The sequence below is a fragment of the Morone saxatilis genome, unplaced genomic scaffold, assembly GCF_004916995.1.
Source record: "Morone saxatilis isolate NCDOM2014 unplaced genomic scaffold, NCSU_SB_2.0 Contig6, whole genome shotgun sequence".
Classification (NCBI taxonomy): domain Eukaryota; kingdom Metazoa; phylum Chordata; class Actinopteri; family Moronidae; genus Morone; species Morone saxatilis.
In genome coordinates this window covers 701,915-719,354 of record NW_023340206.1, presented here as the reverse complement: position 1 = coordinate 719,354, position 17,440 = coordinate 701,915, and the positions used below count along the sequence as shown (strand labels likewise).

Genomic DNA, 17,440 nt, shown 5'->3' with positions numbered 1-17,440 from the left:
AGATAGACTTTATTGATCCCAAGCTGGGAAATTGCAGTTTTTTTTTGTTTGTTTTTTTAGATTGATCTTTTTTTTTGTATAATTCATAAAAAAATGTAAGACAACTACTTCTGGTGATATTAAAATGGTATCTTCTCAACTAGAAACAAGGAAATGAGTTTGGTGACGTATCGCAGGGGGCTGTGGCTCAGAGGCAGAGCCGGTCGTCCACTAATCGGAAGGTTGTTGGTTCGATCCCCTGCTCCTCCCGCCACATGTCGAAGTATCCTTGAGGAAGATACTAAATTGCTCCGGATGCTATGCGTGTGTGAATGCATTAGTTTCTGTTTGATGGCCTTTGCCATCACTGAGTGAATGTGTGTGTGAAAGGGTGAATGTGGCACGTAGTGTAAAAGCGCTTTGAGTGGTCAGAAGACTAGAAAGCCATACAAATACAGGTACATTTACCATTTACCATCGCTCAAAGTTTAAGAAAATAGATTCACTTTACAGAAAGGTTGCGATGCAAGAATTGCAAAGTCGCGCAGAATTCACAAACATTGTTGAATATGCATTAATTGTTGTGGTGGTAGCCAGCTGTGTAGTTTTAAATTGCAAATCACTCGCTTCCCCCTCCCTTTCCAAGCGTGAGGAAGAAACTACAGTGGTACCGTACATGATCACTATAAATTACAATTAATAAAAACGGTCAACCCCATTTCTTCCAATGTTCCAACTTCCAAAAAATTAGATAAAAGTTTGAATATACTATCCCTCCTTTTGCAAAATAGATCTATTATGTAAAGTTAATGTTGTTTGGAGTCGACCGGTTTGACTTTCAGTTTAAAAATCTCTTTGTAAAACTGGTGAGAAAGAAACATAGCCTGACATGTTTACTGACTTGACAATGAATTCACAACAGAGGCAGCTATTACTGAGCGCATTTTCATTACGAGATAACTTACCGCTGGGCTGAGCGTAGAGAGATTGCAATTGGCTCAAAGAAAAGCCCATGGACAGCCCAAGGACTTAATCAAAAAATCACCATTGAGCCAAAATGAGTGTCTGCAAATCTCATAGCCACCCTGTCTCCCTTTGCTTTGCTTGTGATCTGAGGAGGACCCTGCAGCAGGCTTAACCCACACATTTGAAGTCTGTGGTGATAAAGTATCCAGCTAGGAAAATACAAACAGGAAGGAGGGACAGAGCTGTGTATCCGGATGCAAGTTGAGCAAGTCATACGCTACACTAGATAAGAGGAATGCAGAGCGCTACAGAGTATGGGCTAAGTGGTTTTAAATCAAGTTGGCCATCACTGCACTTTAAAGCATTCACAGACCCATAATATTTTGTCAGTTTATTCCAAAAGCTTACCATCTGGAATATTTTAGAGAGCAGGAAAAAAAACACCAAGTGAGCCTCTCAGCCTGAGCATCATTTGAAATCTTTCAGGACTGTTTTTGAGCGTTCTATGGAAACCTTTTAAGGCACTCTGCATCAGTTTCACAGCTTCTCTATCCGATGCATCTGTTATGAGCGACCCTGGCCATGTGGCACAATCAAGCATCAAACTGGAGAAAAATGAATCAGCCAAAGTGATAAATGAATGGCTGAAAGACCACAGACTGCAGACTGCTCGGAAATATCGGAGTTTTTTTCCCTCATTTTGGAGTGTTGATTCTTTATTATGTGAATCCTTGTAAAGCCCTGATGGTTTCTGAGGGATGAAAGCCAATAAGGTATGGGGGTGGGGCATGTCCTGAATCATAGTTGCCGTGTTGTTGCAGTATCATTATCTGCACATCCAAAGCTCCCGTGGCCGTAAGGGAATTCACCGACTATCCACCCTGTGTGAGAACCTTTTCTTACTCTCTCTCATTTCTCTGTGCAAGCTTTCCTTAATTCACTGCTCCCTCACCAAACTGTGTGGTTTGAAAATGATAAATCAGTTAATTTAGAAAATCAAAATGGAAGAGTAATAAATATGTTTTTGTTACCCTTTAAAGGTCTATATTCCTGATGACTGAATGTAATTCCTTATAACACTGCATACCACTGGTGGTATCGGAGTGTCCTCTAGTAGTACAAGGTGGAATCTCTGGAATATTTTTTTAAAAATTTAAAAAAACTAAACCAAAATACTTCAACTATGAGATCCGTGAAAAGTAATTAATGAAATGTAATTAAACACCTGACATCTACAAATTCCAAAAATATTTTTGACGGATCTGTTTTCAAACAGAACTCAATAAATAGGCTTGATCTGTGATTGATGGGAAATAACACTTGTAGTTGTACTGGATAAATATTTTATCTTATTTATCTTTTAGGAAGAAGTATATTTTAGTGGTATTTAATGGTTTAAAAGGTCTGATACCAAAGATTAGCTTGGGAATATGTTCTGGTTTCTTTAGTCCACTATGACAGCAAACTAAATATTTTTGAGTTGCAGACAAAACAAGATATTTGGATGTCACCTTGGGTTTTGGGAAACAATGATCAACTTTTTTCACTGTTTTCTGATATTTTATGAACCAAACAACTATAATGAAAAAGATTAATCAATATAAATTTTTTAAAACTCATCATAGATGTTTGCTGAAAAGAAATCTGAATGTGGAAGTTAATGTGGGGTTCCACAAAGATCAGTATTGGGCCCTAAACATTTTGTTTTATATACTGACTATATTTGCCAGAATAGCCCAAATGATACTGGATTTAAACTGGAAAAAACCCATAACCATTTGGAAGTCCAAATGGTTATTTTTTTAGGCAACAATATGGATAATATTAATAAGGGAAGTTTGGGGCGTCCTAAAGCTCACCTTTTGACATAATTTTTTATTGGAAAAAGTACATTTTGGTTTATAAACACTGTACTTTTAAGGGAACCAACTAATAGTCAACTAAACTGTAAGTTGACGAGAAGAGTCTTTGTCGACCAACTTTTCATTAGTCGGATAGTCTAAAACAAGGGTGGGATAAAACAATAACACTAAACTCAATTTGGGAGCTGCACCTTGTTACTGTGAGTAGCAGTGGGATTGTTACAACACAGACCTTTTCTCTTGTAACACAGCACTTTTGCATGTATTAACTCTGGCTACGAGCACCATATTATTTAAATAAAAACTACATTATATATTTTGCTCTGGAATTGAACTGATTGAATAAAAAAATTATAATAAAGTTGAAAATATATTAAATAAACTTGATATTTTTACATGCCATGCCGTAAAAGGACATGAATTAAAACAAAAGAGCAGTGACAGCATTACTGATACACACCGCCTCCATTACAAAAGCAAATTGTATTTTTTTTAGCATTATCTGTATTATGCGTCCCCCAGTGACAGGTAATTAAGCTATGGAACACATGGGATGTCACTTAAAAATTATGTTTCAGTGAGCGAGAATGTAACATTTACATTTAGTACAGTACGTACAGCCTTGAAGTTTCTGACATCATAGTTTATCCTTGAATATCTATGTCATGCCTTAAGTGCTAAAGAGCGAGGAAGGGAATGAGAGTCCTAAATGGCGTACTGAGAAGATAAGGTCTGTGCAGGGTAAGCCTGACACAAAAGACCTGCAGTACATCTAAAAAGAATCCCTGTTTATCTGGTTCAGGTTTCCCTGGACAAATCCTCCCATACAGTGAGTGCTACTTATTTTAAGTTTACAGTTTGTTTGGTATTAACAAAAGAAGATCTCAGCATTTAAAAGGAGCAGTGAATAAAGAACAAAGGAGCCATTCAAGTCATGTCAAGACAGGGGAGAACTGAGCTCGGTAGTTTTAGTCTTGCTACATTTATTGCATTTATTCAGTGGCAGTTTTTTTCACTGATGATTTATTTAGGCTTGCGACATCAGTCCAGCTTGGACGAGACAACAGAATGTAGTACTGATTATAAAACTAGCTCAAAATGACTTCTACGTTTTGTGAACATGATTAAATACAGGCTAAATGTGGACCACATGTACCACTGACATGATGCTTTCAGCTTCAATTCGTAAGGACCTCCATTTTATCACAAATTAGTGAATGTTTGTGTCTTTGCTGTGTAAAATGCGCCTGATTGTTAGACTGTCTGTTTCAGAAAACTTTTTAGATAATGTATGCTTCCCCAATTCCACTTTTGGGAAGTGGGTTTAAGTCGCCTTTAGACAATCCAACAGACCCTTCTTCTGAAGCATACTGAAGAAAAGTACCAAATTTGTACTGTGCTAAGAACCAGGATGGAAATCAAACACGCATGGTTGTCCAAATAATTTAGGAGCAGGGTGTGCAGAACCAGAGCTTTCCTTTAATAGGAAACAGGGGTCCACTGCTTTGAAGGGAAAGCAACCGGTAACATCAGATGCATGAAGTCAAAATGTCTAAAACTAAGAATTTTCACAGAAAATTCAAACAGCGCAATACAGTGATGCAGTCCCAGGCCACCACCAAATTTCCAGGTTCTTCTTAGCTGCACCTTTGGACCATCTGTTTATCTCCACTTACTTGTACCCCTGAAGAGATCATGACAAAGAGGTGGGTGGGAGCACCGCCAAGGCTCTGGTGTGTCCATATATCACGCCAAACACTGAGAGACACTCATAGACAGACTGCCACCAAAGATCAAAGTTTTGGAAGACACTCTCCTTCGCCCCACTTTCTCGTACTCTTGTGGGGATCATGGCAGAGAGGCAGGTAGAAGTGTCCTCAGGGCTCAAGTGTATCCAGCAAGGACCCCCTGATGCTGAGAGGCACTCACAAGGGCACTGGTACCCTGACAAAATCACGACCTTGGAGGGACGAATGTGAAAGACTCTGACAGCTCATTTGCCCCACTTTAATACTCTGGTGGTGCCAAAGCACCACTGTGTCTAGCCAGGACTACAGATACTGAATGGCACTTATATCCACCCATTACCATGGAGTCACAAATGTGGAAAAGTACTTTTACTTCTGTTTTACGCACTTATATACAGTGATTGTGTGTTGAGCTCTGAGCACTGTCAGAAAGCGGGTAACCTACACAAAGTACCGTGCCTGCATGCATCCTGTGTAGACACAGCGAAGCACTGAGGAGTTCTGCCAATGCCTTAATCTGCCCAACCAGGACCACAGACATTGAAAGGCACTTGTATTTCAACCAGTACCACCAAAATTCACAGCCATGGAGGAGCAACCTCTATTTTACAAGCATGGACCAGGTAAAGCAACAGTTTCGGTAAGAGGACGAAGGGAAAAAGCAGATTAAAGTAGTTTGTGGGTAAATTTTAAAAAACTAAAATAAGAAGACAATTAAGCAGAATAAAATGATGACATAAGAAAAGACCTATACAAAAATAGAAATATACAACCCCTCCCCGCCACAGTTACACTGTCATTCGGTGGGAAACGCTGTATATTTGTTAAATTCTAAGCTGCTCTGGTTTAAGTTGTCTCACAAATAGATGGAGCAGAATATGTTGCACATGTTGCCTGCCAATAAATAAGCAGTTGTCAATTCATGACACTTTCTCATCTCTTCATTTTAGTTGGTAAGAATATTTAAATAAATAAGGCTACAAGTGATCAGCTTGATCCAGTGATCATTGATCAGTATTGGTCGATACTGCTTCCAGCAATTGGTGAATGGCCCCCAAAAACCTTGATCGCAGCACCCTTACAACAAAGACACAAACACAGCAAAAATATGAACTCAAAGTGATCCCTGGGAAGTGCGGTGTAGAATGTGCACTTAGCATTTAAAAAGTGATCTCAACCACTTACCTACAGTACATTTAACATTTTTACATAAAAATTTAATTCAGAGATACGCATTTGAAAATATATGGGCTGGTGTGTACTTGATGCAGGTAAGGAGTGAATATGGTAAGCTTTGTCAGAGCAGTAATGGGCCAATTTAATGTTCAGATAGAAATGTTCATGGCTTAATTGTACCCGATTTGAATATCTGGATTTTAAAGCCTTCCCCTGGTGTAATGCCTTGTATGATTAATGACAGAGGAAGAACTAGTTCTCTTTGCTCCTCTCCCTCCCTATGAGTGTGAGCATGAACTAGCTCACTTTCATGTTTCATTAATCTTATTCAGGCTGCTGAGCACACCTTTGGTAAAATCTCCTGTCTCATCAACAGTGTTACTTGGAGTTGTGAAAAATGTCTGCTCTCCGTGGAAAAGAGAGCAGTGCTTTTTCTTTCACTTTTGGTCAGCCCAGACAGCAGCATCGACACCACATTACTCACCTGTAAGGCCACTGAACTGCAGTGTTCACAGTGAGGCTTGAGGGACGTGAGGCTTTCTCTGCTCTGTTCCTGGCATACTGAATATCACATTAAATCACGTCATGGGATATATTTGCTTTGCTGCAGGGGACATTTTCATAGAATCACTCTGAATAGGACAGACTACAGTTTTCTAACTTTTCCAATGTTGCATCACTTTAACAGTCATGTGTTAAAAGCCCTTGATACTTGCATGTCAAGGATGAGTCAATACGGAAAAATATACTAAGAGTATATACCATAGAAAATAAAGTAGCAACTTCTTAAAATGCTTCTTTGTGTATGCTTTTTATTGATTGCATTTTCAATCACTGTCCCTTCATTTACAGAATTAACCTTAGTCTAATCTGTCTTTATTTTTATTTCTAATATAGGTTGTCACATTGCACTATATTATCCATTAGGTTTCAGTGAAACTCAGTTCAGTTTTTTTTACTTACTAGCACCATCTGGCAGCAGCAGGTAATTTTGCGGTCAATAAACAGATAACAAATAACTTACTTTGTGATCTAACAGAGGGCACTCCACTATCAGCTTGACCTATGTCATGCCCTGTTCAGTAAACAAATGTAAACAACGTTATGTTGTTTACTACAAAAATGCACTAGCGATCAAAGGATGGAAGAAAGCCGTCCTGCAACGGACAATCGCGACACCAGAGCATCTGAAAAGCAGCGTGTTTCCATCGACTATGTACAAAGCAGCTGTTTAACTCTACAACTTGAAAAATCTGCAGACCCACTTGCTAACATTAGTTTGCCACACATGTGAGGCAGCGGAGCAGAGCCACCACAGACAAGTGGAGCAACGTCAAGTGTACAACCTTGTAGTAATGCTACTATTTGGCACACTAGGCTTCAACAGGACCCTTCCCAGAAGCTTGTAAAAATGCCTTCACCGATAAGACAGCAAGATTTACACATTATGTTTTCTCATGTGGTGTCATACAGTTGTTCTACGCGTATTGAGATTATTTTTTCAAATTCATTCAAACAAATTGTGTGTAATTTCAAATCCATTCAAATTTACTTACAGCGTCAAAGTGTCAAAGTGACCGCTCTACTGGCTGCAGTTTATGTAGATTAGTTTATGCTCCAATTGTCTCCCCACTACAGGTAGCTTGCTGGGTCTGCCTATCATAAAATATAGCTATTTAAATAAATGATTAAATATAACAACAGTATAACTATCTACGAGAGGGACAGAACAAAAAAAAGACTTGCACTATAGAACACTGATCCGCATTCTCGGTAGCAAGAGGTGAAGCTGATGGGTGTTAAACAGTGGGCAGATTCTACTCGTGCAGTCTGTCCCTGTCAGAATGCAAGCAAGCTGTATGTAGATTCCAGGCTGAAGCCTTGTCAAGAAACACAAACAACAGAAACAGATGGATTAGTATGCAGACATTTCTGTGCTAAAAAATATTAAAGTGTATGTGTGTGGAACACATGATTCGTCTTTTATTATTTTTGCATAACTATCAATATGATGTTTCACTTAAATTTTTGTGTTCCTGTATTTTGCAAAAAAGAATATGAGAATGTGGGCCTAGGTCTGTCTGTGTGGACTTAAATATGTGAAAAGCATCTGCCTTTCTGCCTGTTTCTCATGTCTCTTCTTAGTGCCTAAAAACAAGTTGATGTTTTTTTCATCAGAGTTGAGATTAGGGCAGGAAGAGCTGACAATTGGATGTGTGTTATTACCATACGGCTGCTTCTTCTGTTTACCTCATCCTCGCCACGTTCCTCCCTCTAGCTTTGCCTCTGTCTGCTCTCCTTCTCTCTCCCTCTGTCTCGTGTCTCTGCCGCTCACCCCTCCTCTTCTCCTCTGTCACGGAGTGGGAGCCAGGGAGTGACGCATCATCATTCGTTATTCCACTGAACACTCTGTCGATTCCCCCTCTGAGCCTCAGTTTCATATCTCATCAAGAAAAATGCCAGCCCTAACCGTGGCTGGCTTCAGATTAAAAAATCAGGTGCGCAGTGCCACAGGCAGACCTATTTGCAGCAAAAAGCCTTTTAAGTGAGAGGAGAGGAGAGGAGTTAGCGAGAATATATCTATTGGATGCCTCAAATTTCCCTGTTAAATTAGGCTGTAAATATCCAAATGCAGTATGAGGAAAATGCAATCATTGCTCACTTTTTGAAGGATTTCTTTTTGACTGCACCTTGGTTTTTATATTATCCAGGAGCCATTTGCAAATGCAGGATTTTGTAGTTGAAATGTGACATATAGCCCCTATCACTTTTACTAAGGTTAAGGATTATAACACCAGTGATGGCAGATCTTCTGAGTGATGAACATTTAATACTTTGATACTTTATGTTGGGGGAAAAAAACTGCCTTACTGCCATTCCCACATAAAACTATGCTTTTACTTAAGGCTGGTATTAAAACATAGCATCTTAGTAGCAACTAAATTGTGTCTACAGCACTGTCAAAATCTATCAAGTACTAAAGGTTGGCAAAACATGGTTGATCTAATTCTTATTTATGTTTTTATCAGACATTTCCTATTTAAGTCAGACTTTTTTAAATTTAACACTGTTTCTTGTCATCATAGTATTTTAAACCCTCAAACAAAAACCTCAATTTCAATAAAGTCATTCATTGATTAAATCAGTTAGTCTTCAAAGGCAGACTGAGTCTGATTTGTCGGTTGCTGTTTGTAAAGATTCAATTCAAAGTTGTCCCCATGCAGGGATAGAGAGAGAGCAGAGCAAGAGCAGCAGTGGTCGAGCAAGATAGAGAGTAAATGAAGAGAGGGAGCAGCGTTATCTGTATTCGAATCCGTACTCAGAATGGGCGGGGCTTAAACCAGAGTTGCTTTGTTCGGAAGTGGGTGTGGCTAACAGGACGTTAAGACTGAAATTAATATGGGTTGATCAGAAGTAGAAGAAGCAAGAAAGAACATTTCTGATCACACGAGTAAGAGAACTATTTACAGAACATGTTTTGTTTAAACAAAAAAAAATAAATTCATACTATTCAGTACAGCTCTATCATGCACTTAAAAAAGATGTTCTGAGATAAAAATATAAGGTCTAAAGGTTTCAAGGTTTGAAAAAAAAAAAGTGACATAGTAGATATTGGCTTCTTTTTACTCACTTACTTTGTGGCAGGTAACACTTACTCACAGGTAACATAATTTCCAGGGACAGATGCATACTTATTGTGTCATTGCGTGTTTACCTCACACATACACATGCCAATGGTCATGGTCATTTCTATGTTAATCCCATTTGCACACATAATTTGTTCAGAATGTCAAGAGTTTACGAACACATTCACACAAATAGGAAAATCAATGTCTCGTAAACATTCAGTTAATTTGCTTCAGATGCAGACTTGCTTGCATTGTGGCTGAATGCTGTGAGTGGGAAGCTGTTAATAAGAAATACTTCATAGGAAAGTTACTTTTCATGTGTTATTAAATGCAGTTATTTCACTTTTTCATAGAATAAATGTTCCAAGGGCATTTTTGCCAACTCAATCTTTGCACATAGTTGTCCTGAACAAAAGTGAATTGTGAGGGTATGCTAGTTGAAAGGCTAGCTTAGAAAATTACATAAAAAGTCAAAGGTCTGGGTTCCCAGCTTAGGCTGACAGAACAAACAAACTTTAAGTTTGAGTCATCAAATCATTTATAGTGTAACTTAAGAGCAGGACGAAGGCTGAAGTTGTGTTTCCGTATCGTTATATATGTTATTCAATTCCGGTACATAATGCAGGAATGCTTGTTAATTTATTGGTGTAACTGCAAAGTTTAGCCAGCAGAGTGCGCTGTGTTTTACAATACTGTGCACAATGTGCATAAGAGAGAATGAGCAAAAACCAACCATTTACCAACCAACAAAATATACCTTGTGAGTCTTGTAGCGGTTTAGCTGGGGCCACAGAAAAGTTTTAAATCCAAGCAAGTATTGAGCAGAAGAAACAATCATCTGAAACAGAGTTCCAACCCAGACAAATCTGTAATTTTAGTCAGCGAAATGCATTTCATATCCTCTTTGCGCATACGTCAGCATTGTGGTTGTTTGCCAGAAGACAATAATGAATTGACTTTTTATCCAGTTTTATGCCACATTTTTCAGATCTTTTTTTTAGCTATATATTTGTCATTGTCATTAGACGTCTGGATCTTAAGTTATCAGAGAATTGAGCTGAGCTAACGTTAGCAGTAGCTCGGCTCACAGCCCCTCCAGGACTTCCTTTGTCTGCTGAACAGTGTCAGAGAAACACAGATTTTTAAGGTGAAACTGCTTTATTCACTGTTTTTACCAGTTTCAATCACCGGGTTTTGTTTTTGAGAGGAAAAGACCTGTGCGGAAAAGTAGGTTCCCTGTAGAAAACTCTTCAACGATGAACACTGAAGGAATCCTAACTGGGAGAAGCTGACAGCAATGATGGCAATGGTAGTTACGACTCCCATGATCCCATGCAAAGTCATCAAACTTTGTGTTTTGTTGATGTTTCGATGTAAGAGACCCATTAGCAGCATAAACTGCATACTGTATGTTTAACATAATCCACCAAGAAGAGTATATGTGAGCAAAAAAAGAATTCAGTTTGTTTTGAAATTATTAGAGAGAGAGTGAATAGAGTATTCTGTCTAACAATAAACAACTCTGTTTAACACAAAATCAGAGAATCAGCAACCATCACTTTGTTTCTGTATCTTATGCACACGTTGATTGTTTTGGGGACATTCTGCATTTCCAGGGAGACAGTAAATAATACAAAAGCTGAACGAGCAAGGCATCTATCAGTATTCATGGTAATCTGTGTTTCTATGATGACAAGTAGCCTCTCAGGCAGCATTTCCCTTCAAGCTGGAAACAAATTCCACCTTATGGAATAAGCATAACCATTTGATTGGTGGAGGTAAAACCTTTTAACTGTATTTTCCAGAGTCTAGTTTAGCTTTGCTATTAGGTTTTCTAACTCCTGGAACAGAACCTGGATGTTCCAATTTCACTGGCTCGCTATTATCAATCCCGAAAAATCAGCAAATCCTTAACAGACTATAAAGATTATACATACATCACATTCGATTCCTTAAAAGGCACTAGAACGGAACACAGCTAACAATTTGAAACTGAATAAAATCAACAACAAACAACGCAAAGCATGTCATTCAATTAAATATTAAATTAGTAGGTCATGCACTGAAAAACAATCAACAGTAGATTTGTCCAAGTTAGCATAATACTACCATTTTTACATGTGGTTACTGTGTGTGTGTGTGTGTGTGTGTGTCATGAAAGTAGGTCAGGCCTCACACTGATATTTGGTGTCTTTTAGTGAGATATTTGGCAGCTATTTTAGACTGACTCAACACTGCAAAAGGCTTCCAGAGTGTCTGAAAATATATCTTAAACAGCCTATGAACCCTGAAAGCTCACCGCTTTTGATCAAAGTGCCACAGAACAAGTGTGTGTCTGTCAGTGCATAGAGCGGCTGACATCAGGCCCTGTCTGCATTACTGCAAATGGAACATATTAGCTGCAAATCAAAAGCCATTGGCTGACATACAGGTAGCTAAATACAACTAGAAAGACAGACATAGTAGACATATTGTTTGACATGCTCTTGACATATAGTTCTACGTCTCCCTCTACGTGCAGCAGCACAGTGTGTTTTTACTGAAGGTAAATCTAAGCTCTGAGCTCTCTAGGATAATATTAACATTCAGTGTTCAAAATACCCTCCGAATCAGAGGGTTCATATCAGGCCAACATCAGCCACGCATTTTAAGTAAGCAAACACCACACAATTATTCACCTTATAGCCTATGAAAAAATGCAATTTTATAAAAAAAAAATAAAAAAAGTTAGAAAATGTACAAGCTCTCCAGACCAGAGCACTGAACGGGTCCAGTTTAGGAACCCATGTGTTTCCACAACCAAAAGGCTCACAATTAATTTAAATCAATTCCTGGCTGGAGAGGCCATTTTCTAAGATACGCCTGTAAAACTGAACACTATCTAGCTCGGCTAAAAATTCTGCATTAACAAAGATAATATTCACTTCTCATTGCAGAGAATATCAGAAACAGTACAAATCTAATTATGACCTCAATAATAAACACACATAAATTGTAACTGGAAAGTTTTTACAAAAATTGGCAATCTTAAGTTCCTTAAAGGTAGGTGCTGTTGTACCATACTTCTTTGGCATTCAGTGCCATACAACAAAACCAACCTTGGGTTCTGTCCAATCACAAACAAGACTTGTCCCTACCTTTTCTATTTTGGGATTTGCTGTTTAATGTTGGTATCGTGTTTTGTCTAATGTTGTTGTGTTTTGCAGGTATATGTGCAGATTGTGGATGTTTCCAGTGGGTTATAAATATATGGAGGACCAAAACTGCCAAAATAAATAACTAAATTAATTAGTATTAATTATTTTTACCAAAATAAAATAAATAAATGTAAGCATGTTGCCATTAAATTGTTCAATTTATTTGAATTTATTAATTTGTTATATTTTTAAAGTATTTATTTCTGTATTATATTCCTTTCGCATTCTTCCCTGTTTATTTACCCAAACTTATTTAATTTTGTCAAATTAGCAGTAACTAGAATTACCGCCCTGCAGTTGTCTGCATCTGCCAACCAGTCAGTGGCAGTTTACATCCATGTCAGTCCAGACTCATGTGATATATATGGTGAAGACTTTGAAGGAACTGAATAAGAAGTTATTATTTGGCTAAATGGATGTTAGAACTATATTGATGGTACATTTACACCGATCAGCCTTTTGACCACCTGGGCACCCTGGTAGTCATAACGTTATGCAGCCCCATATGCAACAAACTGCGATACACTGTGTGTTCTAACCCCTTTCTATCAGAACCAGCATTAACGTTTTCAGCACTTTGAGCTACAGTAGCTGATCTGTTGGATCAGACCACACGGGCTAGCCTTTGCTCCTCAAGTGCATCTAGCCATCACAATTTGCTCTGTCTCTCTCTCGCTTTAACAAACTACATTTGACTGCTTTCTGGTTACCACTCTTTACATTTATGTCTACCCAGGGCAATGTAAATTAAATTATGTGAATTTCACTTTTTCATGGACATTATACAAAGAAAAGTGTATAAGGAAACAGGGCTCTAGCAGCAGCAGCTCAGCAGCAGCTCAGCAGCAGCAACGCAGCAGCAACGCAGCTGGCAGGCTCTCAAAAATATAATGCATATTGCTGGTGCGGAAGCGTAAAAATATTTTTTTCTAATATATTTTTTTCTAATATATTTTTTTCTAATATATTTTTTGTGTTTAATTTCAAACTGTGCTGTGTTGGTTTTTTTTTTGTTATGTGTTGTGTGTGTGTTGTTATGTTTAAAAAAAGCACTAGCAAAGTAGGTTGACCTAGCAGAAAGCAAAAAAGCACTAGCAAAGTAGGTTGACCTAGCAGAGCCAATATTTATGTGTATTTTAACCGGATGAAGGATTTCAGTCATCCGACGTCTGGATCTTAAGTTATCAGAGAAACAAGCTAAGCTAACGTTAGCGGCAGTCCGCCGTTTGATTTAGAGAGGAGGAAAACTCTGCGGATAATTCGGCTCCTGGTAAAAACCTTCTGTGAACATCTCACTCCCAACTGGGAGAGGCTGACTTGTCTTTTGTTATTGTTTTTATGTGAGAAACCCCCTTAGCGGCAGAAATGAGTGTGTAATCTGTACCTTCTCTTGAGAAGCTGGAGGGCTGAATCTTCTGGCACAGACAAGGAAGGAGTCAGGTTGAGGTTTGCTGTTCTTTACCTCGGGATCGTCACCCAGAACAATGTGGTCAAACAGACTGAAGAAGTCTTTGTGTTGGCTCGTCTTCAACTTGAACGTTGCACCAGCTGAGCTGGTTGCTACTGCAATGGGGATGTTGTGCTTCTGCAGATGGTGCACCAGTTTCTCCACACCTAGTGGTACACATTTTGCAAAACGAGACAATATATCAGTTTGTCACTGTACAAGGCTAATGTTTTCAATAAAAAAACTCTTCATATGCTCCTTCCCAGACTTTAAATGTTTTTATTCTTATTTTTAATTTAAATGGTAATCAGTGAGCAGAGCAGAGTCGTGGGAGGATTTCGATCTACAGTGTTAAGAATGACAGTCAGTAAAACCTATAATAAAAACTTCCTCAAGGAACATACTCCTTTAACTTGCCTGTTAGGTGAAGCAAACATGGACATTGAATACATCTTTGTGCTGCTCCATGCTACCACTCCACCATAGGTTACAGCTGAATCCCAGTTCATAAGTCCACATATCTATACTATAGTATATGTCACAAATGCTTGAAAAGGCTGCCCCATGGAATAGTGGAAGCAAAATGTCAGGATGTGAAATAAGGTAAGCGATAGACTGAACAAACCACAAGAATGATTGAGGTTACCATTTTGGTCAATTTTGGTCATGTTTACTTTGTGCAAAATTGGTGATAATGTTAATAGTTAATAGCTGCATTTCCATACTAATAATGAATCATATTGCAATCTCAATATCTGTCAAAATAATCGCAATATGACTTTTTTACCATATCATGCAGTCTCCATCAAGTCCAACCCTAGCTGCGAGCTTATTTTGATTAATTAATTAAATAATCTATTTAACTTTAATTCACTAAGTTAGATGAGGAAAAACTGCAGTTTCAGTTGCTCTTCTCAGCTGCACACAGAGTAGACCGGCTATGTAAACGAACCACAGAGAGGCTGCGATAGCAATACAGTCAGACGGAGTGTGACATCATTCTCTGCTCAGGACACCATGATTCTATTAAATAGGAAGAACAGGTCTTAAGGATCATTAGACTCACTAGTCACCATTAGGTAAAGTAGCACAGTGGATTAAAAGAACACTCAGTCAGAAATTATCTCATGACTCAACATATATACAAAACTTAAATGTCAAAATCAAGCTATCACAGTAGACACCTACTTTAATTGGTTATTGCTTATTTTTCACCTTTTGCAGAAAAAAATAATAATCCGAAAATAATTGTTGACTGCAGCTTTAGTACTGAATATCAAAAGTACATATTGCACGCTGTATGCACACATGTACAACAGAAGGAGCAGCACTCCCATGTAGAATAAAGAGGACAGCAGCCCACACAAGAGCTAATGATAGGCCGCTCTTGAGCTAAGAACAAATCAGTTGCATTTGACTGCTTTATATTTCTGCTTTCTTTTGTGAAAGGCCTAAAATATGGCACTGAATGTCAAATGTGTGTGTGGTAAATCAGTCGTACCTGGCATGAGTTTGGCAAAGGGAAAGATCCTTTCTTGTATTTGCCTGCTTTCAGCCAGGAGTTCCTCAGCTGTCAGTGGAAGCTCTAAAGTGTCCCGAATAATTTGGCAAGCTTCCAGCGCCTTTTTACCCATCACTGACGACTTCACGTCCCATGTGTACTGCTTTCCAAAGCGGTCACATATTTCCTGGAAGGACACAGTGTACAGTCGCTCTGTGTCTGAAATGAGAGAATGCAAAAAAGAAAATGAATAGCTTTCAATTAAGTAATTTAAGCTTGAATATAAATGGAATCTTTGGTATACTGCCACATATTTTAGCCTGAAAATGAACATATGAGACAGAACATTTGGCTGTGACCTCAAACTGTAAGTACAAAGCAAATGTATGGCCCTTATGTTGTAAAAAGTGCAACATTTAACATTACTTTCTTATAGAAAATATAACTCACACCAAACCAAATTTAACATCTGAAAATTACATTATCAAGATTAAATATACCTTAAATGATAGCTCACAGATAATACAGTCCCAAACTGTGTTTAGGATAAAGCTAAACATCATTAAAAAATAAGGTAATTTAAAGTGGCCGGGCTTAGTGGTAGATCTATAATTGCCAAGTATGGCGTTATAAATGTTTACGCTGGTCATTAGATGCAAATCTTGAATTCGGCTAATGTCTATTTTATAAATAAGTTCTTACTGTCAGTGAAACCTCAAGTTTTCGAAGTGGGTCACTTTCGAAGTGGTAAACATTTGGGGGTAATTTAACATGCAGGTCAACCAGGGTAAGCAATGGTAAACGTTGAATTGCTACCATTTGTAGCACACATTTCTGTTTTAGATGTATGCCGAATTCACTCGTACATTGTAACGTTATAAAAATACAATTAAGTAGTGTTTGACGTGACACGGTATTTTAGCCATGTTCAAAGAAATCACAAAATTCTAGTTTTTTTCCACGGAGTTCGGCATGCGAACACCTCACAGTGAAGGATTACGGTCTCTGAATGAGTTACTGTATTAACATAGCTTTAGTTTGGGTGCAGCCTCTAATGAAATTAACATAGCTTCAAGATTACACACAAAATAAGTTTAAAGACCTAATAATAATCCATCCATATCGAAAAGGACATGGCTCACAGGTTTGTAGGAGCTGCTTGACACAGACATGTTTCACTCATAAGTTATTAGTTCCGCGTCGCGCGTGACGTTAGGGGGACAAAAAAAACTAAAGCTGGTATATGTGCGATAGCATAAAACACGCTGCTTATAACGTGTAACTGTATAAATAACATTTTAACACGTTATTTACATAACCTATTCAGGTAAAATTAACCATTAAAGAAATAATTTTAGTCTTAGGGTTAGGGTTAACTGAGCTTCAGCCTGTCGGGATGCTTTTTAGTCGTCCCACCGCAATGACTCGTGGGAAATGAAGTCCACATTGAATTCCCGTGGCATTTGTGTTTTTAAACTTCTCAAGGACCACCAGAATCAACAAAACAAACTCCCCTCAGTTGTCACCTTCGTGTACAGATCCCACAATGTGCCTGTTAAGTGTCTTGTTGTTGTTTTTACGAGTAGCATAAAGGAACTACAAACGTAATTTTAATTCTACAACCCGTTGTAAAATTATATTTAAATTACCTTGTATCCTTTTTATTCTTTGAATACTTAAAACTCAGTTCAGCGTACATGTTAGTAGCTTGAAACTGGTACATAGCTTTGGTAAAAGTCCTGCAGATATTACTGTTACTGTTATATGGAATTTTACTTCTTTACTTGACTCATACAGTGGCAAGAAAAAGTATGTGAACCTTTTGGAATTTCATGGTTTTCTGAATAGATTTGTCATAAAATGTTATCTGATCTTCATCTAAGTCAAGGGTATTGACAAATAGAATGTGTCTAAAATAATAACACAACATTTTTT

At 38.1% G+C, this 17,440-nt stretch overlaps 1 protein-coding gene across 1 annotated transcript in view; it reads right to left on the bottom strand.

Annotated features, from left to right (window-relative positions):
- pudp (pseudouridine 5'-phosphatase) overlaps positions 1-16,712 on the bottom strand; it is a 34,069-nt gene extending 17,357 nt beyond the window's left edge. The window contains exons 1-3 of the mRNA XM_035677932.1: positions 16,608-16,712; positions 15,506-15,724; positions 13,942-14,171 (exon numbers count right to left, since the gene is read on the bottom strand). Coding sequence (XP_035533825.1) covers positions 13,942-14,171; positions 15,506-15,724; positions 16,608-16,677 — 519 coding nt within the window. The 5' untranslated portion in view covers positions 16,678-16,712. The remainder of the gene's footprint in view (positions 1-13,941; positions 14,172-15,505; positions 15,725-16,607) is intronic.
- Positions 16,713-17,440: the final 728 nt, after the last annotated feature.